Source organism: Pungitius pungitius, chromosome 11 (genome assembly GCF_949316345.1).
Source record: "Pungitius pungitius chromosome 11, fPunPun2.1, whole genome shotgun sequence".
Lineage (NCBI taxonomy): Eukaryota > Metazoa > Chordata > Actinopteri > Perciformes > Gasterosteidae > Pungitius > Pungitius pungitius.
Genome location: NC_084910.1, coordinates 2,160,680 through 2,184,973, shown reverse-complemented (window position 1 = coordinate 2,184,973; position 24,294 = coordinate 2,160,680). Strand labels below are relative to the sequence as shown.

General features: G+C 42.6%; 4 protein-coding genes across 5 annotated transcripts; 3 read left to right on the top strand and 1 right to left on the bottom strand.

Annotated features, from left to right (window-relative positions):
• Positions 1-3,905: 3,905 nt before the first annotated feature.
• On the top strand, positions 3,906-7,799 carry LOC119196930 (nuclear receptor coactivator 7). 2 transcript variants are annotated; one of them, XM_037452731.2, is made up of 7 exons: positions 3,906-3,946; positions 4,500-4,695; positions 5,551-5,703; positions 5,928-6,080; positions 6,187-6,282; positions 6,578-6,651; positions 6,857-7,799. In XM_037452731.2, the coding sequence occupies exons 1-7, from the start codon at positions 3,921-3,923 to the stop codon at positions 6,993-6,995; spliced, it is 837 nt and encodes a 278-aa protein (XP_037308628.2). In that variant the 5' UTR covers positions 3,906-3,920; the 3' UTR covers positions 6,996-7,799. The 2 variants fall into 2 exon arrangements, with proteins under 2 accessions (XP_037308628.2, XP_037308630.2); XM_037452733.2 differs by lacking the exons at positions 3,906-3,946; positions 4,500-4,695 and adding an exon at positions 5,093-5,252.
• A 708-nt stretch (positions 7,800-8,507) lies between these two features.
• On the top strand, positions 8,508-11,395 carry hint3 (histidine triad nucleotide binding protein 3). Its single transcript, XM_037454567.2, has 5 exons — positions 8,508-8,675; positions 9,234-9,351; positions 9,510-9,579; positions 10,061-10,187; positions 10,747-11,395. The coding sequence occupies exons 1-5, from the start codon at positions 8,559-8,561 to the stop codon at positions 10,792-10,794; spliced, it is 480 nt and encodes a 159-aa protein (XP_037310464.2). The 5' UTR covers positions 8,508-8,558; the 3' UTR covers positions 10,795-11,395.
• A 401-nt stretch (positions 11,396-11,796) lies between these two features.
• Positions 11,797-12,750, bottom strand: si:dkey-29b11.3 (actin-binding Rho-activating protein-like; the record flags this gene model as incomplete). The annotated part of the gene is made up of 1 exon (XM_037454566.2): positions 11,797-12,750. A coding segment is annotated over one exon (444 nt), but the record flags the coding sequence as incomplete, so codon positions are not given.
• Positions 12,751-13,795: 1,045 nt separating this feature from the next.
• Positions 13,796-22,175, top strand: trmt11 (tRNA methyltransferase 11 homolog). Its single transcript, XM_037454565.2, has 13 exons — positions 13,796-13,963; positions 14,654-14,719; positions 14,850-14,923; positions 15,362-15,443; positions 15,564-15,656; positions 15,732-15,866; positions 15,960-16,116; positions 16,206-16,286; positions 16,387-16,551; positions 16,722-16,794; positions 16,957-17,091; positions 19,370-19,490; positions 21,136-22,175. The coding sequence occupies exons 1-13, from the start codon at positions 13,886-13,888 to the stop codon at positions 21,265-21,267; spliced, it is 1,392 nt and encodes a 463-aa protein (XP_037310462.2). The 5' UTR covers positions 13,796-13,885; the 3' UTR covers positions 21,268-22,175.
• Positions 22,176-24,294: the final 2,119 nt, after the last annotated feature.

Here is a 24,294-nt window from a genome sequence, read left to right as displayed (position 1 = left end):
CTTGCAACGACTCAAAATTCCCCAGAATCCGATTTTGTGTTTCAGAGAAAGTGTCAAGAACGGCCCACTTGTGGTCGTTCTCAAGCGTATAATACGAAATATGTATAATGCTTCCTGTTCAGCAAGTGGGTCACTGGAGATGTTACTTTCTTCCCACAACCCTGACTAAAACAACAGAGTCAGAAGTACTACACCTTAGTCAGGCCCACAATTTACTACTTACTGTTATGTTTTCTGTTCCATCACAGTGTAACCCACAATTATTCAAAGTTAGATGTCAAAAGTTCACCTCATAATGAGAAAGAATGAGTATAGATGACAAATATAATCATTTAGGTAGTAAGTATGGCATGTGATGACTTTGAAAGCAAGGGCTAATACATTAAGGGAAGAGACCTAAACTAATGTTATTGCTCTTGGTGTTTTATAGTTTTTTTAACAGTACAATTTTGTATAAATAAGAAAATCACATGTAGAACTAATCCAGAATAAAAGCTGTCACTCTTTGTGTTATGACCAGGTAAATGGACGTGGACCCACTCTGACAACAAACCGATCCGACCCTGGTTGATAAAGGCAGTCCCCTGATGGCTGATTGCCATTAGCTGTTCCCGACACCACTTCCCAAAATGAGCAGGAGAAGGCCACACCTCCCTGCTGACAGGCAGTGTAAACCACAGGCAAAACACAAGAAAACACAGGGGAACTGCTGCTCTGACTAGCTAACTTGGCGCTGACTCTTTTGTGGCTTAATTGATTGACAAATGTTCAGTATTGTTTTGTCATTATTTGGACAGATGAGGATTACTCAGGTATAAATACACATTCACACATATTAAAAAAAACACATATTCCTGAAGTTCTACCTTTCTGGGGACTGTCGTTAACATAATCCTTTCTCTGGTCCCTCGCCCTAGCCTAAACCTACACACACACACACACACACATAGATAGAGGAAGATACACACAACCTGAACAGAAACTCATGCATGCACTTCGTGAGTTTCAGTCGCAATACCCCCTAATGGACTTTTGGATAGTTGCAAATCCATTCCGCTGCAGGGTTCAACTCGTGGTCAGGGCGGGGGGGAGGTGCTAGCGGTTGCAGCGCCAACTGAAAACATGGACGGACGAGCCGGCAAAAAAACCGACACTCCGCTGCATTAGAAAGAGTCCCTTCAAAATAAACCCACCAGTTGAGAACCACTGCTTTAAATGACCCCTGCACTGGTTCATTTTAGCTTCATACAGACTCAAGAAACCATCGGTAAATATGGATACTTGAATGATGAAACACAAATATACCAAGACGTAAAAAAATGTTTATAGATATTTCCAACATATTTTCCATTTAAATTGGCATCTGCGAATCGCAAGTCATCAAATGCATTTAAATTCCAGCCTCAGAAACGTTTGCGCGTTGGTTTGTGTGCATGTCTGCCTGCATGTCGTATTACTGTCCCTGTGAATGTGTGTGTGCTGAACCAACAGAAAAGAGCATGTTGGCTTGCAGAAACATTTTCCTATGTGGGGCTTGAAGCATGCAGGGAAAGAGAGGATTTACAAGAACCGGAGAAGAGTTAAAGCAACAATGGCTCTTGGTGCCACAACCTCCTGCCAAGAAAACTACAAAGGTATGTTGTGGGTGTGGGTGTGTCTGAATGTTTACTTCATGCACCGTTTACCCGAGTCCCACAGCCTTTGGGACAAGATCCAAAAAATATTGGGAAAGGAATTTGGCAGTTATTAAACTGACCATTACCTATTTCGGTCATTTTGTAGTACTCCATAAAGTGTTCAAAAACATTGGAGCAGTCCTTACAGTACATACAGTTTTATCTGAATACGTTCCTAAGTCTCTGGACATGGACTTATGCATTTTCGTATCTATATTTTTAAGCGTGCGTATAAAACCTGTGTGTTCGCTTATCAATCTTGTCTTGTGTGTCAGAATTGATCTCTTCCATCCTACTTGTCTTGTGTAAGAGCATCATGACTAATTGTTGACCCCACAGGGTCCCTATTGTAATCTCCTGACCTGATAGTTGAACATGAACACACGTTGTTTGAGCACTGCACTATCATTTTTAATTGAGTAACATACAGCCCTATCATTTTGATGAAAGTAACTTTGATGTAGATGCTGAAGATTCTGAAACATGGCTATTGGTACTTAAACTGAATATATCTTGCCTTAAAAGAGGAGAGTATTTTGAAAGCTTTTGTCATACAACTGAAGATATTTACCGCTCACACAGGATTGCTGCTTTAACAGCTCAGCATGTTCGGATAAACTGGCCCAGTGAGCTTCTTTGTTTTACCCAGTTAATGAGCACAGATAGTATCCAACAATAGATACTGATCAAATCGGAATGACTTGTATTGAATGATGCTCATTTATAAATGTAAAGGACTACCACTGAGGTTTGCTGCTTTGATTAAATCTTGATTTTCAGGGCTTTAAGGATTGAACAATTCTGAGCGAGTGACGACTGTCAAGATAAGGACCTCAAACAATAGATTACACCAATGTTTACGGAGCCACCCGTATCATTGCCTGCAGTCAGATCAACCCTTTAAAAACATGAACAGCAGTTGTGTTGGTTGAATCCTTGTCAATTTATTTATCCTCAACAATTCCTCATCTGTTTATAATTCCGGAAGTTTCCAAATCAAACTACAGAGTGCTCTGAGTACATCTTTTAGTGAAACTGACATTTCTTTTAACAACTTCCCTTTATTTATTGTTCAAGGGCAATAAAAAAAAAAACAGGCTGCAGGAGAAAGGAAAAAAAAGAGAAAGTGAGAGAAAAAGAGAGAAATGAATGTGGTGTAATGCAGTGGTGGAAGAGGTAGAGATATTTTAAGCAAAAGCAAATATTACAGTGTAAAATACTATAATTAAATGTATTGCAATCAAATGTATGGGTATGGTTTTACATTTGAGAAAACATCTGCTTTCTTGTCAAGAGTAAGATGAGACAATCAATAGCCCTACGTGTGCTATCAATATGAAGGTCCAGCAAACAGCCAGTTACCTGAGCCTCAAGCCTTAAGCCTCAAGTCCCAGCAGTGGACATCTAGCATGGCTCAGTCCAAGGTAAGCACCCACAACTATTAGCTTCAAAATGCAATTTTTAGCAATATGAGTATTAACATTCACGTATCAAATGTAAATGCAACTATTTTTTAGAAAGGCAGCAGTGCCACAACATGATGGAATTTCTGTTATGTTTTAAATGTTCTGTTAAATGTATTTGATTGAAGTAAAGCTGTTTTTTTACTTTTACTGTAAAACAATGCATGTTTGCTTATTTAAGGTTTTTAAAATCTGACTGTGGAAACTAATCAGTACCTGATGAGGGATCAGCAAGATGAATGTAGCTGTCTTTAAAAGTGCAATGTTTTGCTCTAAAATGCAGATACATCTATAGTTCTTCAGAATTGACAATCGTGTTAATGTAAATAGTTTAGTTTTCACCTCTGTTGAAAAGAGGTATTCCCAGAAGGTATCTGGGAATACAGAAACACAGACAGTAAGGCACAGACAATGAGGAGCCAATCAAACTGACTGACAGCTTGATTGGCTCTTCTGTCGAGTCACAGAGCCACAACCTTGACACAGTGACCCTGAGAACCTCGAGCCAGATTTAAGGACAGAGACCCTGAGCAACACAAGTTAATGGGGCTTCAAGGCCCCATTGGGAAATCCTCATAGGAATATGTCCAGGTCATGTAAAGCTGTCCAGGGAGTAAGGGAGGGTTTATGGTCAAAGGGGGTTATCTCAGCAATTGATTCACTGGTACAAAATGCTGCCGATGGCGGCAATTTAGAGACAACAGGCAGCTGCAGCATTGAGACACCAGAACCATCTACTCTCTCCTTCTTCTTACAGTTTATAGCTCTTCTTCGCTTAACCATGGGAGTTGTCTACAGCGTCGGAGAGTAAGTGAAATGCACCATCTAGAGAGCTGAAAACATTGCTATGCTGGAATGTGGTGTGATATTACCTGGAGCTGATTCAGACAGTACTTTGGATTGCGTGTTTCAACACATTTAAACAAGATATGGGAGTTTAAAATTGTTAAAGTCATGTCATGGTTACGGGTGTTGTTGCAGTGCAGATTGCCGTTCTAATGAGTTTGAGATGTTGCGTCATGTCGAGGCACGGTTAAAAGCACAATTGAGTACTGTGATGGCAGTTGCTCCACTTCTCTTTTTTTCCTCCTTATAAGGTATTGGAGGTTGGGAGATTTGTCATGAATGCTTAAAAGTCGCAGGCTCATTACAGGCTAATTTTAAGAAAAAAAGAATTTACTGTACTGCAGTTAAAATTATGAAGACGAAGACGTTATGTCATGTTAACTGTATAATGATGTTTGCTGCTCACATTGAAAACAAATTGTTTTAGCCGTTGCAGGCCATGAAAATAAACAAAACTCAAAATAATATATTTTTATTTAATGTACATTAGAAAAACCTATTACTGCTTTGACAGGGTCGGACACCTCTCCACTTTCTTCGTACAGTGGTCATCAACAATATGCACTAAGGGCAAGAAGAAGTACCGCCAGCCGTGCTACCTTGTCAAAAAGAAGCATCAGAACAGCTACCTGGTTGTGGTAAAGAGCAAGGTGGCTGTAATCAACCGGTTCTTCAGTGACCCTGTCAAGTCCACTAATGCAAACTGGAAGGTAAGATATGCCCAAACACACTCACACACACACACACACACACACACACACACACATGCATAACAAAGGACCCTCTTTGGCTCTTCAACTGCAGGTCAGGACAATAAAAGGGAAATAAAACCAGTTTAAACATTTGTGAAATTACCCCAGTAGCATTTCAGATTTACTGTAACTGAGGCACCACATGGCTCTGCAGTTCTCCCAGAGTTCAGTTCTCCATATATAGACACCCTGTGCGTAACTCCCCCCCATTTTCCCCCGGAGCAGCTCGTAACTTTCCTGTTACAGAGAAACAAAACTGTGTGAGTCCCACAGAGTCACAGCTGCTAACCAATGAGACGCCCCTCTACCCAGGCTTCAAACCAATGGCATTTCAACGCAGGAAAGGCAAAGCAGCTCAGAGATATAAAATGAATGAATGCTTCCCGTTTTGAGAAACACACATGTGGCATTGCAGAGCCCAGAGCTTGACAGAGAAATCAGAAACTATGAAGCTCCTTCCAGAAAATGTCAAGGTGCTTTATTTTGCCAGTGACTGCATGGAGCCGTATGTGGAGGTAGGACTGCTTTGCTGCATGTTACCACTTTGACAGACGTTTTGCATTTATCGGGGGAAAATATACTTTACTTGGGGGGGTAAGAAAAGGGAGCATCCATCTATACTTGCTAAACAGCTGTTCATGCAGCAATCCAGTTATGAAACGGAAGCTGTGTTAACAGCATCTGCTGGTGAAATAGCATCACTTTCTGTTTAAATTTCAAATGGGCCCATCCTAAATGAGTTATTCAACCACAGGTCGCTGTATGTAACATAGACCTCGTTTTCATTTTGTAACATGGCTTCTCCTCCAACAGATTATCACAGTGAAGGACTCTAAGCGTAGCCTGAGTTTGTGTAGCTCAGAGTACTATGAGGAAGAAGAGCCTGAGTACCAGGAGGCGGTTGAAGATTCCCTCCCCGTCCTGAATGACCAGAGCCAGCTGCTGGATGACCAACACCTGGAGCGGGTCAGTGTGCGACTACACCAACACATAGTGCTTTTATCTTTTGATAGAAATCTTTTAATTGCATGCCCCTTTGTTTTTCCAGATATTGAATCCATTAACATTTCAAAATAAGCAGTTGGTTTGGCAATGATTACAGCCTTCAAAATAGTTTTTTTGGCGTACACATTCTTGGTTACACCTTCGAGTCAGAGCACTTTTCAATTAACGTCTCCTTTTGCCAACAGCTAGCTGCCCAGATGCCAGCGAAGACCTGGGGCTATCCATGGCAGCTAGTCTACAGCACGGCCGTTCACGGGAGCAGTCTGAAGACCATGTACAGGAATATGGCTGGCCTGGACTGCCCTGTGCTTCTGGTCATCAAAGACATGCACAAAAAGGTTCGCATTTTGACCGTAACACTACAAGGCGTTTCTGCAAACAAGGGTTTAACCCAATTCATTCAACGTCTGTGAGTTAAATAACCTGATGTCTTGGTCTTTTCAGGTGTTTGGGGCTTTTTCTTCCGATCCATTCAAAGTCAGTAAATACTGCTACGGGACAGGAGAAACCTTCCTGTTCAGCTTCAACCCGGACTTTCAGGTATGAGACGAGTTTCTTATTAATACAAAAAAAATATTTACTCATAATTCTGAGAACGGATGTGTTTGTATTAGAAGTCAAGTTTGCAATGATTTACGGGTGTTACCAGATATCCAGAATACCACGTTTCCTATTATCGCAGGCCCAAATAATGAATCATAAGGATACTCACGCAATATCCATAGAGGTGTTGAAGTCTGTAATCATAATTTAACAAAATATATATATTTATTTTTTGTGTTATCATCAATTCCGGTCGGCAAAGTCTTATGTCTTTCATTTGGCTTTCTCCAAGGCTTACAGGTGGAGCGGCGAGAACTCCTACTTTGTGTGCGGAAATTGGGAATCTCTGCAGATTGGTGGAGGAGGGTGAGTCATGTGGTCGTTTATTTCCCCTAAAATAAAGAGATAGATAATGGCAGCAGTTAAGTCTATCAATGTCAAGAAGAAACAAAAAGCAGGACTATAATGTAATTACTTTAACTACTACTTTTGAGATATCAGAACATAAAACATGACCACCGCTCACATTTTTTTAAGTCTAAGTGGCTTTTTTCTTTTTTGTTATCTGCAGGGTTGGATTTGGCCTGTGGCTGGATTCTGATCTGTACCGTGGCTCAAGCTTCTCCTGTCCCACGTTCCAAAACGAGTCCCTCTCCACGCAGGTGGACTTCAATGTACTAGAGCTCGAAGTCTGGACTGTGCAGAACTGAAGGCGGTAAAACCCACTAACCCAAGTTGCAAGACATCATGACCTCAAGGGGTATGTGTGGTTTTAGCCACTACAAAATGTGATATAGCCAATGCTATTATCTCTGCATCTGGTCCAGATAAGCCCATGTCCAGTAACAGAACCCTGTTTTGGCAGTTCTTGGGCTGGACTCTCTCTTAATGGCGGTTGGATCTGTGCCTTTAAAATGAAATCCTGCTGTTGAGGGTCTTGCTGCACTAAACTATTGCCTGGTCAGCAGTGGCACTGCGTAATTCCAGTTAGAAACTGGACTCTGACGCCTGTAAGCCCCCCGAACCGTTTTGTGAGGAGCATTACAATACAAAGTTCAAAGAAACACTGTTGAATAAAAAGATTGTAACTACTGTAAGCTCACTCAGACAAAAAGATAATTGAATACGTCATGGTAGAAACACTGTGACATTATGAGACCTGCAAGTTCTCATCTGGATTCTAATTGTACATGTTGGTCTCTAACATGAGGTCTGGTTTTAATGTTCTCTTTAAAAAACTACTGACCTTACCACTCAATTGTTGCACTATATAAAGGGTATTTAATGAATACAGTTTGTAGAGGAAGAGCTCTCAAATGTTATTAACTCTCACTTCTAGTTTTGGAACGTGTTTATGCTTTTTGCATAAGTAGGGAATATTCATAAAACGTTATTGTATGTTTGTTTCAGGTTTTGTTCATTTGTATGTATATGAGTGTCCACCAGGCGGTGCTGGCACTGCCTGTTTGTTTGTTTAGATGAACCACAATAAACACTGTTTTTTTTACTGAAAAGCCTGTTCTTTTTCTTTCCTAAGTTACAAATAAGAAAATAGAAGTAGACCAATATTGGAATTATAATATTTGTGTGACTAATCAATTAATGATGTTACTGTATTTTTCTTTAATATTGCACATAGCTATGCTAAAAATGCATAGAAATAACTACAAAATACATTCCCCCATTGAATAGTCACTAAAACAGAGGAAGCAATAGAGTAAACTATAAGACACAATACAAACATCATCAGATATATACATCATCAGAAAACCAATTATCAAAAGTGCTTTTTCTAATTCTTTGGCTTCAGAACTCAGTAACTACTGTATATATTTCTTCTTGTCAATTTTGAGAAATGACTACTATGCCTGAATGAGCCGTGGATCTATTTTTTATCAGGACCTCTGAACTGAACCAGACAGTCACAGAAACTATCGATGCTTTCAAATGGGTCAACAACTAAATTTTACCCAAAGCATGAAGCCAAAATCTATGCAATTAATCAACCAAATAGTCCGGCCAGCTGATGCTTTCATCAAGCATACATTTTAAACTAAAATATGCCAGAAAATTGTAAATCTGTTCGAAATAGCCATCAAAATGCATTATATGTTGACCCACATCGTCACCTGGTGGCAGTTACGTCCATAGACTGCAGGAGAATGTCGTCCCATCGCACGACGTGGATCGACAGTTTCCCCTTGTGAGAGCTCGCTGCGCTCTGGGATCGACTGAGCGGGTCTTACAGTCTGCGGATCGTTCGCCCGACAACAATGGCAGCAGTGGAGGCTCCGGCCGACGTTTCCAAAGCCAACAGCGAAGGATACGAGAAGAAATGTATTTTCTGCAAAATTGTCAACAAGGAAATGGGCACAGAGCTTATCCACTGTGTGAGAATACGGACATTACTAAAGAATATTGAGTGCAGGGCCAGCTGGCTTTAGTCGGTGGCCTTTGTGAAACAGCTGAGCAATGTTTGCCTGTGAAGATGCCAGAAGTAATGTTTGATTGACGTGGAGACTAACGAATTAAATCTTTCTGCGCAGTATTATAAACTACCACATGTGCGTTTGGTTCTACAGTTTGTATTGTAATACTGGTCTGTGTATAGCAGGGTGTGCCCCTGTTATTATTGCAGGTCACGTGCTAGCTTGTCCTGTTTCATAAAACCTAGCTCATAGCTTCCTGCACTACAAGGATGTTAATTCAGCAAGTTCATTCAGGGATCCATTGAAACACACTGGTTAGGGACTCCTGTTCCAGCTTTGTAGAGATTCCTGGAGATAGGAGGGGTAACTCGAAATAACCTCTAACAAAAGTGTAACTAACATCTTGCTTTTAAAGAAGTGCTGAATTTAAGCAGGTGTGTTATCCGCCCTCTTCTCCCCTTCCAGTCCTGAAGGTGATACATCGATTTGCATTTGCTGACTCGTGTATCTTTGCTGCAGGATGAGGACATCTCATGTTTCCAAGACATCAAACCAGGAGCTCCCCATCATTACCTTGTCGTTCCAACCAAACATGTAGGGAACTGCAAATCACTCAGCAAGGAACACGTGCCTTTAGGTATTTCATGACCGATGTCTGTGGAAATGGTTGCATTTTGAAAAATTGCCAACTTCGTTGCTAACTAATCTTTTGGCATAAAAGATGTATTTTGTTTTGCCTGATGCGTATTGTATTATGTCTTAAAAAGCAACTGGTGTTTCTGTTGTCATACCCAGTGAAGCGGATGGTCGAGACGGGGAAGGAGATCCTCCAAAAAAAAAACATTACGGATCTTAGTGATGTCAGGTGAGCTACCCTCGGTGCTGCGTTTTGTATTCCAGAGCCCATCGCGCTAGAAATACTAAAATACATCTTTAGCAAAGCTTTTGTCACCCAAGTTCAAAGCCAAGGGTCAGTTCTTCTGGAGTATATAATAATGAAGCATTATTTCGAGGCAAATTTTCATCAACCCAATGCCTGTACAGACCGATGAACAAACAAAGAATCTTCAGTTTGGCCCGGTACTTATAAGCAGTATACTTATCAATAGACACCATCGTATCAGTATAAACACTATGAACTGTATTAGCCTGGAGAACAGTAGGTCAGAGTCTAATGGACATGGAAAATCTTTTAAGCTGTTGTGTAATCGTTACTGATTGATTATTTAGCTTTGATAGCATATCTGATGCTTTGTTGACCTAATTTGGATTTAAACCGAGTTAGCTTTTACCACTTATCCTAGGTTTCAAGGAGTGTGCACTCAAACCCTTTCCCTTGTCTCCAGGTTTGGTTTCCACTGGCCCCCATTCTGCTCTGTCACACACCTCCACCTTCATGTCCTGGCACCTGCCAGTCAAATGAGTCTCATGTCTCGGCTCTTCTACAGACTCAACTCCTATTGGTTCATCACGGTAACCCCCCCCCCCCCCCCCTCTTTATATCATACGTCCTGTGCTCTAGAACAAAACATAACATGCTATTGTATATCAGTGAAGGATTAGTAAAGTAATCCGTTCTAACCCTGTGAATTGTGCATCTTCAGGATAAATTAAAGCAAAAATATCTTGACTGTCCTCTTAGGACGAGAACATATTTTTTCTTTGTACAATAACCCCCTCTTGCGGCTACCAGGGTTCAAACATCTAAGGACTATTGACCTGGTAATTCAGTATTTGACAAGCAAACAACCCGGTTGTTTGTCTCATTCTCAAACTAGCTGTCCCAGGCCACTCCACCTGTAGGGATTGTAGTAAACAAATAAATATGCAGGTGATTTATTGGCCTACACCTTTTGTACGTTATAAGCAAGCTATGTGTGAAACAGACAGGAGTACATTGCTGTAGATCTGGATAATTACTACTTTATTACATATTTTGTTCAGTAATTCAACCATAGGGTTGATACAGAGATCAACCTGAAGTGCTGTCAGTCTAATTTCTGCTCTGTTTACATTCATTCATGTTTTGCAGGCAGACCAGCTGATTGAGCTTCTCAACTCTAAAGAAGAGTCCAACTGATCACGTGTTTGGATCGAGTTCTTAAAGTGTTGGATGTTGATGTCACTGAAACATCCACCTTCAACATCCTCAAATTAAGATGTGATATCATTTTAAACTGGGGACGTATTTGTAACAAAAGAGCACTTTTCAAACTGAGAGCCAAATGAAGGCTTGAAGGAAGCCAACTCTTATTTTTTTGCTACTTCAGACATGACACACTAACTTTTTTTCTTCATAATTTAAAAGAAGAAGTTAAGGGATTTTCCTTAAATCCACTGGATCAAAAACTTTATGGACAATTCCCACACCGTGTAATTAACCTTGGCTTTCCTGATGGGGATTGTGTGGGTCAAAGCTCAGAGGTGAAGTAGAAGTGACCCTTTGACACGTGCATGAAGTGAAGTTTGCTAAATCAGCTCAACAAGCACAGAAATATCGTGGGTTAGTGTTTGCATGTGATACAATGTCTAGGGTATATTACACTAATGACGTGGTGCTTGAAGATCATATTTATGCAAGATGATACAACACTATACCAAGGAATGAAAAGAAAGAAAACTGTACAGTATGAAAGTAAATGTAATTTAAAAATTCATTTAATAGTAAATAATAGATGCTGCTTCTCTGTGTGTTCCTTATCTAGTGAGCCAGATATCTGTTCATGAGTTTAACTGACTGCTCCAGTCAGTGCTTACAGTTCACAAAGCACCCAAAGTAACACAACAGACAGCATGTTGTTATTTATATTTCTTTATTATAAAGCAGTACTTGCTAATAATAATAATAATAGTCAACTTCTTTAGGCTAAAAAAAACGTTTGCATGGCCATTCATTTTAGGGGCGGCAGATTATACATCAGTTCACTATGTAGTTGTCGTTTCACTAAAGCAACGTCTTCTGTTTATAGTAGACGTATCTCCGTGTCATGTAGGTAAACAAAGTTTCAAACTGGTAACCTAAACTACAACGCACATTTGTAACGCTCTGAAGCACCCGAGCAAACTCGGATCAAGTTCATCATCCTATAGCACCATATTGTCTGTCACAGGCAGCTTCATGTTCTCCTTGCCTCAGACTCATTAACCACCTAGAACTCATCCCCAGCAACTGAACACATCTTTTTTCCCCGTCTTTCCTTCACTATTTTTGTAATGTGGGAAAATACCTGATTTGGCGAGATGATAAAATGATGTAAACCACCCTGGAAAGCATATAAAGGGGTTAACTCCCCCAAATAATAGTATTTCTGTCATATCTCTATTGTCAAGTTTCAACCTGAGACCAATTTTTCTCTTCATTTGTGCTTAAAATTTGCATATTTGTCTGATGCCCTTGCATTTTAGGCACAAATAGCTTGGCCTTTTAAAACGTGCATAGTTTTTCAGTTGATGCTGGACAAAGATACAATACATCTGTTCTGGATTGTCAGCAACTGAAAAGAACATCTATTCTTTTTCTATGAAGAGTGCCTTATGTAACTAATTTACAATGAGTGCAGTCCTCCTCCTATCTAAATACCACAGTTTCTGATCACTGCAGCAGAGTGATAACTGCATGGTCGTCCCTCCCCTGCCACAACATCTCCCCCTCAAAGTCAACCAGCCCCTGCTTCCTCGCTCTTAAAAGGATCCCCACTAGTTTATTAGAAACTGTCACATAATGCTCAAACAGTTCCCCAAATTCCACAGCGATGACTCTCCCATCGCTGCTGCTTCCATCCCCTTCTTCATCTCCAGGGTGTCCAATATTTTTCATCACGTCACACAGCTCCTCAAGCTCTTTGCTCATGTGTGTGTACGCGTCCTTCCCTCGCTGCGCCGTCATGGAGCCCTGCAGTGGTCTCCCATAGTCATCCTTCCCTCTCTGAGGGACCATCGCGCTGGGCCTGATGTCCTGACTGAAGGGGTTGTGCTTCTGGTACTCCTGGTGTTCATCGCACCACTTCTGCCAGTTTTCCTTTAAGCCTTTCACAGAAACAATGCACGCTGCTGTGTCATTGCCAAACTTAGCAGGATCTGGAATGTCTTGTTCAGTTTCCATGATGTTGCTCTGGTGGTTCGTCCCCATCACTGTTTAAGTTGAGGACATCATATAGGAATGCAATGATTTTTTCACTGAATAATATGCCTATACCGTTTTTATTCCATTATTTTTAATAATTTTAACAATAACTAACTAAAATGGTCTCTGAATATCAAGCTACATTTTATATTTCATATTTAATCATAGTTGTTCTGTCCTGCATGTGGATTCTTTTCGCTGTAGAGCTCTGTGGATAAATCTAATGTAACTGATGACTGTTTTAGCCCACATTACTTATTAAGTTTAAAATTCAAAGAAAATAATAAAAAGTGAAAATTTAGTTGAACAAAATCGATATTAGTAAATCAGAGCTTAGTGAAGGAAATACACTAGTAACCAAAATAATCCTACGACATTTGTAATAAACAATTATTAAACATGATGACTTACATGCAGACAACTGAGTCGATCCTTACTTCATCTGCATGAATGTGCAATAGTAATAACAGTTACTTGCTTAGTCACTATAGTAACACTTACTATGCTGAACTACTTCACAATACAGTCCTGCAGCACTGCTGACGGTAGCAATACGGCTGATGGGTTTGTATCCAAACGCAAAACCGTTGTGATGGACATTTCTTTCGGCGAATGGCCTCTTAAAAGAGATCTGAGCAGCCAATCAGCGGTCAGAGAGGGAGGCTCTACTATGGTGCCGCTGAAGTGAAAGGATTAAGGTCTTAGAGTTTCCATTGGAATTAATCTTGCATGAAAGAGCGAAGTAGCGAGTTTAAGATGAGAAAACTTGTTATTTTTTGGTGAAAAGAAACGAGCAACATAGGTAGTTACATTTGGACGAGGTCACAAAATTAAATAAAAATCACAAATGATCAGCATTTAGTGGAAACACTGGAAATACGGCTGCATGTGTGTATCAAAATGCGCAACAACAACAAAAAAATAAGACAAGGTATTGCGTTAAGGTGAAGGTTAATATGTTTTCTTTCATTCATGGTAATTTGCTACACGAGCGGAACGACTTCACAGCCTAGTTTCACGCCGGACGTATTTTGAATCCGCAACAAATATGGCGACCTCCGTCAGTCGATCATGCCTCACGTATCTCTTGCATCTTGCCCAAGATAATCTGGATTTCAGATTGCCGGTAACATTCATAAACCATCAGTTTCTATCTGGCTCTTTCTGTGAATGTTTTGGCTGAAGTTGTGTCATTGTTTCTGAGGCAAAGACTCCCTCCTCGCGTGGCGTCCTGTGTTAGCTGCTTGCTAATTCAAACTGTCCCACCGGAGTGGATTCATTGAGGCTTTCACGTGTGAATTAGCCAATGTTTCATCACATAATAACAATAACACATTGATAACTAACTTATATTTCTGTACCCACCTCTGGGAACGTGTCCTAACATAAATGTACTCATCCGCAGATCTAATCGCGTGATTGGGACTCGTTTGCACATTTGGACCTGTAGACATACTCTATAAATGCATTACAGACTGTTTCGACGAATTTGTATTGCTAGGCAACGGTCTGTGTCCATGTATACATCCCGTCAGCTGATTGCATCCACATGCACTGCAACAGGAAATACACTCGGACACGTGGCAGTTTACATTTAAAGATATGAAAGGTCCTACAATGTATCTAAACTTGCATGCTAATAAAGAAGTAGATATTCACTCGTTTTTAAATGCACTGTACTGTGATCCTGTGGCATCTTAATCATCTCAATGAGATTTTAAAAAGGGAGAGGACTTCTGCTCTGTTTGTGAAAAAAATACTATAATTATGCATGCATGTTTTTTTTTCTTTTAAATGTATGCGCTCATTCTCACAGGAGATTAAGGCCTTGCTCGCTCTCAGAGGAAAAGCGTTCCATCCGAGTGGAAACTTCCAAGAAAAGGTTTGCAAGTCAAATGCACAAATTTCAAAACGTATTTTCGTATTTTTTTCTCTCCAAATCCCACATGAATAAAATGTTATAATGATCGTTCACCTCATCGGATGGTTTCTGACTTGCCTCTTGTCTCTAGACTCCTTTCTGGTGCCTTGATGGTTTGGCTGAGGAGGACGTCCGCGGAGTCATGGCCAGATCTGTTTGTGCAAAGTAAGTGTTGGGGTAAAGTAGGCATAGAGAATTGACATGCTGCATATTTTGCCGGCCATTTAAATATGTGCTTTGAATTTTATTCTTTACTACAGTGGCTGGGAACAAGATCTCACGCCACACCAATAGTTTCTTCCCTTCTGAAGTCGGGCTCATTGACAGTGCAGTTGCCCCACTGACTAACTGTACTCAAAACACTTTGACATTTTACACATTATGTATAGTATGGCAATGTGTTTGCCTGTGCACTTTCCTATCTTTTTTGTATTATTTGTAATCCTTTTATATTCTACTGTCAATTCAATTGTACATCATTCTCCTTTTTTCTATGTATGCACCACCCTCCATGACAATTTCCTTGTATGTCCAACATACCTGGCAAATAAATGTTTCGGATTCGGAGATGACGCTATAGTTCATGCTGCACTAACTTTGCAGGTCTGCTTTTGAACTTTGGGGCCACGGACAAACACACAGTGAACTCAGAACATCCCTTTTGAACTACCCATCCGAGAACATGGTTTGTGGTGCTAGTGTTTATCGTCCTTTTTTGTGGGACTGGCCAATCAGTGCTATTCTAGAAAGAGTTTTCCAAGCTTGTTTGTCTAATTTCTGTCTGCTCCTCCTCGTTCCCCTACAGTCACCATTCATGCGTGAAGACTCAACTTACAGAATCAACGTTTACACTTTCAACAAGACCCTGGAGTTCCCAGACAGAATCAAAAGGATTGATGTGAGTAGTAAGCAGATCGGTGAATGAATGAACGCATGTAAACGCATCTTTGACCGATCCCAATCCCCCCACCAGGCTATGGATTATCTTCCGTTTAATGGAAGTGTGAGCCTGAAGAGCCCTCAGCACATCTTCTGTTTGTTGGAAGATTACGGCACAGACCCCAACGACATCCCTGAGCATCCAAACTACATCTATTTCGGCCGATGGGTGCGACACAGTTGACCTTTAGTTCACATTTAAAAAAAATAAGAGGGGCATCTGAAACTCAACACTTTTCATCTATACTCTCTCCTGCACCAGATAGCAGATGGACAACGCGAACTGATCCGCTCTCACAGTGTGAAGAACAGACACTTCATAGGGAACACTAGTATGGATGCTGGGCTCTCATTTATTATGGCCAACCACGCTAAGGTCAATGAGAATGACCTTGTCTTTGACCCGTTTGTTGGCACAGGTGAGACAACCCTGTCACTGACTCTCACTCACGTACACAGCGATAGCAGCGTGAGTCGTTCGTTAATATCGACTCTTGATCTGTTTCAGGGAGCCTGTTGGTAGCATGTTCTCATTTTAGAGCCTACGTCTGTGGAACGGATATTGATTACAACACTATTCATGGCAGAGGTAAGTTTTGTCCACTTAAGTTTCCACTTAACTTCTGTGTTCATCCAGACACATTTTAGACACTAAACACTAAATGTCCTAAAGCGCTGTTGTCTCTCAGGTCGCTCAAGCCGTAAAAACCAGAAGTGGCGAGGACCGGATGAGAACATCAGAGCCAACCTGCGGCAGTATGGAACAGAGGAGATGTACATAGATGTGATGGTGTCTGATGCATCCAAGCCTGTGTGGAGGGAGGCAGCTCTGTTCGACGCCATCATTACCGATCGTAAGTTTATTCCCAACAGATTCCTCTTAACACTTTCTGAGGATGAAAACTTTAAATAAAAAGACTTTTTCCACAGAAGCAGCACACATGTGTTCCAGCTGCAGTCTAATAATCTTTATCCTCTTGTTTCATGTTTGTGGTTGTTGTGTGTGTGGACCTTCTGACGTCAGCGCCGTACGGTATCAGAGAGTCCACGAGGAGAACAGGCTCCCACAAAGATGTTACCAAACACGCCGACGGCATGTAAGCAGGACGGATACCATGTTGAGAGAAATATACCTTACATACTGTAACATGTACATGGCTAATTAGGTGGAAAAAGTATTTGAATGTTTTTGCTGTTATGTTACACGTTGTCTCTGTTGCTCCGGTCTAAACTAGTTTGTGTCCATTTGATTCTTTCAGCTACCTAGAGTCCCACGTCCCCGTCTCACAGGCGTACCACCTCAGCGACATCTTCACAGACCTGTTAAACTTCTCCGCCCACCACCTGGTTGTGGGTGGGAGGCTCGTCTATTGGCTGCCCGTCTACAGACCAGAGTGAGTACACGTACGCGTTGTCATTCGCTGATGAGATCCAGGTCTTTTTGGAATGTTGAGTTTGCGGCTGTGGATACCATTTCAAGAAACTTCAGCCTCTCGCGGTTATATCCAGTTCTTTAAAACTGATTTCTGTTATTTGAGCACTCAAACTGTGTCAAACTTTCATTTCATTTTTATATTTTTAAAAACGGGCTTTGTGCAGATTCATTCATCCTTAATTGATTTAAAGTGAACTTTGTCCTCATGGACTTAAAGTTTGGGACCCCTTTTGCTGGTGCTTTTTTTTTCTTCAATTAATAATTTCTATCAATAGGGGGCAGGCTCAAACCATGAAACAGAACTGAACGAAGCAAAACCTACATTTAAATCTCGTTGCCAAACAGCTTGAAGCAAAGTAAAATGTTAACACTATAATATTAACATTTTATAAAACTAACTAAATTAGTAGATAAGTTGTGAGGAATTGTTAATGTAGAACAAACAGTTGGACATGACTGTTTTTAAATCAGTTGAAAAATGGAAAATTGGTTTATGAGCTGCTAAATGCTACACAACCCACGGTTGTGTAGCATTTCCCCAAAACACTGTTCCATGCCCGCTCCTATAAAATCTCATCCTGTGGGTGTAAACACACAAGTGAATGACAGTGTTTATACAGAATAATAAACAGGTGTGTTGAGGTTTTCCCAATAAGGCAGCTGGGTCACAGTAAACCACAGCAGGATATAAATGACGACTCTTCTGAAACAAAGTTGTGCATTGTCTAATGTTTTGTGCACCGTCAGAAAGTGAAGCGCTGATTTGAGTGCAGGTGTTTGACTCTACAGTTGTTTACCACAACAACTGCAGGATGGCTTTCTGCTCACTGATTACAGGACTGGGGAGGATCTCGGTCTGTAAATGCGCATGAGCCAAGGAACAAACACAAAAGCAAACCTTTGCTCACGTCCCTCTGTATGTGTGTGTGTGTGTGTGTATCCGTCAATATGCATGAACGTGTGTGGTCTTGTGTATCAGCCTATGCATACCTGTGTGTCGTCATGTTCACACATTTGTCTTTGCTACTCCTATACCTGCGCTTGACTTTGTGCCTGCCGGAGCGTCGTGCAAAAATATACGTCTGAGGTCGGGCAAGTCAGATATTTGAACTGTCTGCCTCTGCAGTCTGACCTGTGTGTGTGTGTGTGCGCTTGTGTGTACAATCACATGTAAGGCCAGACATAGCCTGTCTCCTGGGCCTAATCTGGGGCTCTACAGGGGTAATATCATGTTTCAGCCCCACATACGTGTGTGTATCCGCGTCCAAGGCTGTGGTAGAAATAGTGGGGATTGTGTGTGTCTGCCTGCTTCGTGAGAATAGGGAGACCGTGTGTGTTTGTGTGTGATTATGACAGGTGACACAAAGTCCTGGAGAAAGTTGGCATCTAGACCATGTCACACCCCTTGGGCTGTATTGTTAGAAGAAAGGAGATTTGTAGATATTAGACTTTATTTAAGGACCATTATTTTTTACATTTAGAATGACGTCACATTGTTGTCATACATTTGGTGGAACTTTGTGCGAGAAATAATGATATTGATTTTGGGTGGCCGGGCTCAGCATTACAGATTACAGATTACAGTAAGGAGGTCAGCCATCAGGAGGGAAAATGGAGTTGAGGAATTACTCCTTTTGAGTCGAAGGGAGTCCGCTTGGTTTTGGGCATCTAACTAGGACGCCACCCGCTGGAGGTTTTTTGACACGCTGGAGGGATTGAATCTCCCAGCTGTCTCGGGAACGCCTCAGGATCCCCCAGAATGACCCACTCTGAGTCACCCACTCTGAGAGAGAAACAAGCTGGTCAAAGATGCCACCCCCCCCCCCCCCCCCCCCCGGTCTTTCCTTGGACATGGAAACCAGCTTAACAAAGCGGGCTCTTCAATCCTGATCGGCAGGGGAGAATTATCGCCGTTAGTCACCCTGACGACAAAACATCCAGTCGCCAGAGGCCTACTTGTGGTCATGGCAACGGGTCAGACAAACAGTGACGAGAAAATCTGGCTGTGAGTCGGAACTTGTTGCCACTTTGACGGTGGTTGGGAGAAAGTGCTACTGACACAAATATGCAAACACGTACATCATCCACTGTTAATAGGCCCTAACCTGGCCCGGCCGGTGATGACAGAAGGTCACAGTCACTTTTTCCACTTTTATCTAGAATGAGCTACGTTAGCTTTACCTTTCCGTTCGGTGACTGGCTTGTAACCTCAGCGCGTGAATGTGTTTCCTTTGCAGGTACTCTGAGGAAACGGTACCACTTCACCCGTGTCTCCGGATCCTCAGTAACTGTGAGCAGACACTCTCCAGCCACACGTCCCGACGCCTGATCACCATGGAGAAGATCAAGAAGCCGGAGGTGTGTTTCTCCCATACGAGAATTTGTTATTTTTCTTTGGGATGTCTTAGTTACCTCAATAGCACGCCACATTGGGTTGGTTGGATTAAACAAGACATTTAATGAGTCATCTGGGGCTCTGGGGAATTACATAACTATTTTCCTAACTATTGTTGATAAAACGATTGAGAAAGAATAGACTGTTTAAATATAAATATATGAAATAACATACTAATTTTTATTCCGATTCTACTACCATGCCTGCAAAGTTGACCATATTGTCAATTGAATGAGAAAGTGTGTCCAAACTTTTGACTGGTACTGCATGTGTAATCGCAGTACGTGTCTGGTCAAGTGTATGCAGCATATGTGCAGTTTTTTTTTACATGGCATCTTAATGCAAGTGTTTGTCCGTCTGCTTGGGTTAAATCCTCACCATCTGGCTGTGATTGGCTCATTTCTCTAAATGGCTTAATCACCCACGGTATGGGTAATAATCCATCTTTGGATCTGAAATCCATTCCACTTCAAAACCCACAAATTGCTCCCATGAAGGGCCCTGCATAACACACACGCACACACACACACACACACAGCTGTTTGATCCTATCTGACTGCTATCTGTCTCAGGTCGCAGTTATTTTCCTTTCCAAATAGACCTCAATCTGCACCTATTGGCACTCGTTCATCAGGGTTCACAGCTTGGTGTGTTTTTGAACATCTAAATACGTTTGTATCGGTGTGATACATGCGCACATGTCCACACTGCGTCTGTGTTTTGCAAGAAACGGGGGTTGGCCTAATTGCGGTAAAACGTTTCCTGTTAAACTAGTGCCGAAAAATGTCTCTGGAGCCTCACATTTTCTTATTTATTGGGTGGGACAAAATGTGTTTGGTCGCCATAAATTACTTGTTATGCAAATGAGTTTGACAGACTTTATTCCTACCATTTTCGGTGCGCAGATAAGTCCCTCCGTCCATATTAATTTGTCAGTCTTGTTGCCCGTTGCTTTCCTCCATAGTAGTCATGGAAACGCTTTTCAGGTTTCTTGGCAGCATCGGCGAGCAAACGAGAGGTGTTGCTGACAAATTACAGGCCCAGCGTCGGGAGTCACCGCTTCCAACTCAACTCACCTCATTATTCCTCCACCCAGCATCTCTCCTCCTCCCTTCATCCCCCCGTTGACCAGCAGCTACCTTACAGCCAAGACAAAGTGTTCAACTGAAGAGAATCATAACATTTCATATACATTGTTAACATATACGGGGTCAATCCGGTTCCTTAATGCAAACACGGAAAAAGTGTGCAAGACCCTGTGATGCTAATATTATACTGATATTTGGCGGGGAGTTGCTCATTTGACTGGAAAACGAGGAAAAGCTGCTTCAACTATTACATCCAAATGACCTCCGGATGAATTTAGTGTTCTGAAATATTCTCTCAGCACACAATTCTTTTTGGGCCGTGGTGTCAAACTCATTTCCGGTTATTATCATTTCCCCCCCCCGTCGGCCAACAGTACGGCCGACGGGGGGGGGGGGGGGGAGGGGGTAATGGTGCGTTTTTGGGGCGGTAGCTCGGTTTTTCGCAAATAAGCCCTAAATTTGAATGGCTGAAGTTAAATGTCAGTTCAATGCAGTAACCTCCATATCGGTCTCTTTGCAGGAATTTGACGGCCTTGCAGACGCCCGTTTCAGTCCCTACCAGGGACACAACGCCTTCAGAGAAAAGTACTTCAGTGGACTCAACAAGAGGTGCATCAAAGAGGACAACAAAGCTGTTGTCAATGGACAATGAACACATGGCTTGGCTCCAAGTCTTTGTCTTCATAGGGTAGAAAAAGCAAGTGCACACAATCAGAGCATGGTGGCCTGAAAGAGGGGAACAAACTGATCACTTATTTGTTATAGTTTCGATTTTTCTAAATCTTTCACATGATAGTAATTCTAATTATAAGACTGTACTTGTTGCTTTGCAAATAAATTGATAAAACAAGTGTCCTTAGCGGTAGTTGATGCACACACATATTGGGGGAGGCGGTTTTACTGCCTTTCACTTCAAGCTTCACAGAGGCGTCCTACGAAGCTCTGGATCACGTTACAGAGGCTACGGCCCCGTTTTACACAGTCTATGCTTGAGGGGGTGCATCCAAGTACAACAAAACCCAGAATAAAGGAGTTTCATGAGCTTAAAGTTCCAAGATAAAACGACTGAGACCAACCAAAGTGGACAACACTGACCAGTCAATCACAAGGTAGCCAGGGCATAAGTGATACATCAAGAGGGGCCTTCTCTCATGAACCTCTATACAATCAAACTTCATTTTGCAGCCATGAGAAAGGACGCTCGAAGGACCTTCCTGTTGGTTTTCTGCCGTATGCAAACGGAATGTGTAGATGCACCTACAGCCACGGGCCCCACTCTATTTTAGACGAAGGCAGCATGTTTAGGTGAAAGAGGCCTCCCGCTGCCAGCCGAAAGGCTAAATGACAGGACGTCCCCACCTCGCCACACGCCACTGCAGTTATTCAGCAGCGTTTTGTTGTTTTCCACCCACAGTTTACATGCACCCCGGCTCATTAGTCATCTCCTGAGAGCGACGCAACGGCCCTTTATGTATGTTACCCTCTGACTCTGTTTATCAGTTGGGCCGCTGCCTTCCCACCACACTCCACCGTCCGCTCTGCTTCACAGGGAGAGGGTTCCTGGCACCATCACATGATACCCGGCCCGCCATCGTTTGCGGTGCTCGGTGTTTACAGTTCCCACAGTGCCCTTATGTTGTACATTACCATCAAGCAAAATCAAATGATTCCACCAGACAGTTGGAGGCCCTTTCTTTACTCGCCACTTCTGCCCCGTCGGCCCGGGGCATTTCTTTGCTCGTCACATGTGAACGAGTACCGCGTTCGCCACAACAGAAGACCCCTCCGTGTTGAAGATGGCAGTTTAAAACGCAGTCCCCCTATTGCTGTGTTTCACGAGTGTGTGTGTGTGTGTGTGTGTGTTTGCTCTGCCACAATCCAGTGATAGGCCGTGTTCTCAAGAGCCCTTGGTCTCCAATGATGCAGGCTGTAATTAGTTAGGGGGGGGTGGGGGGGGTTTAGTGGCTTCCTCTCTACAACGCGTAATGCTGTCCAGACTTTGTGGAAATACTGTTTGTGTGTGTGTGTGTGTATACTTGTAAGATCTGGTTTTGTTTTATGTTGCAGGCTAACTGCAGCAGAGCAGATTCCTTGTGTAATTCAGTGGCACTGAAATGAGTACAGTAAACCTTTGATTTATTCCATCTTTTCTTACAATTTTCCGTTCCCTCCTGCCCCGCGTGGCTCGATCTTCCTCTTGAATCACTCGCTGCCTCACCTCCAGCAGTTCACCCAGCCTCCTCTTCACCTCCTGACCTCTGCCATCTCCTCCCCTCTCCTCTGTCATCTACAGACCTCTCTTTTCCTCAAAGGGGAACCCCCTTAAGGATGAGAGGGCCGCGGTTTTGGAACAATGGCTTCTGATTAAACTCCCCCAGTGTCGCAAAGGGGCCTTCAGACTGCTGAACTGGCTTGTATAAAATGATTTCCATAAGATGCAAACACACACATCCAATATGAAGCTAATATATATTGTATAGTATATTTAAAAAATATACTTCAAGAACAGCTCTTTGAAATAGAGCACCAGTCAAATAACTAGAAAATCAAGGTTTCATCCGTCTGGAAATAGATATCGGCGCTGGTTTCCCAGCGATTCCCGTCTCTACTGTGTGTGTGTGTGTGTGTGTGTGTGTGTGTGTGTGTGTACACCAGAGAGAGAGAGACTTCACAGTGCACAGCTGGTATTCAGGAGTGTCCAAGGTTCACACACACACATGTGTGCGACTGAACACATGTGGCACAGGTGCAGTGCACCTGTGCGTGGCCAGGGGAGTTTAAACACCTGCAAGTCCTCACTCCTTCTCGCTTGCTCCCCCCCCCCGCCCTCAGGTCACCCCCCGTGCCCTCATCCACCCCGGGACGCCCCCGGTTGTTGGTCGAGGTAAGGTGAGAGCTGTTATCTCAATATCTGGGAGGAAAAGCACAACAGAGCAACAGCCTTTATAGTGCAACAAATCACCGAACACAGCTGTGAGAAACTCAATGCTCACAGCAGAGAGGAGGAAGATGGGCGGGGGAGGGGTGGGTGGGGGGGGTGTATGAGGGCAGGGTAGTATGCGTTGAAATTATAGGAATTCTTAGTATTTTAAAATCAGGGAATCGACATTGTGGCATAGCGTTTGAGCATCATTAACTTGGGGGGCCACTAGATGACAGGCTTGAGCAGAAGATACGTTCAAAGTGTCCCCTCCAGCCAACCCCCCCCCCCCCCCCCCCCCCCCCCCACCCCCCTCTGCCGAGCTGTGTGTACACTGTACTACAGCCTACACACTGTTTGCCATACAATCAATGCTGTTCTGGTTTGTAAACAAACAGTTCAGGGGCTAAGCTTTTGAAGTGATAGCGCTGTGGTTGAGAAAGTGCAGAGCAGCTCCAAACGCACAACATCCTCTTCACAGATACTCGCGGTGAGGGTTGTTGGCCCGGGAAGTAAAAAAAGAGGGGGGGGGGGTGGGGGGGGGGGGTGACTGAACGGCTTGTCACAAAATTCCCTCATCCTTCTTTCACCTTTTCGCGGCCCGTTCAAAATGACCTTATTTAACGGTCTCGTCATCATCGCCAGGTCGTGTCGCAGCGGTAGGAAACTAAGCCGCAGGCGCTCATGCTTTGGTAACAATCGATTCCCGGACATCCAACTCTTTTGGTTTGTTCAGCTCCTCATTTTCCTGTTATTTTT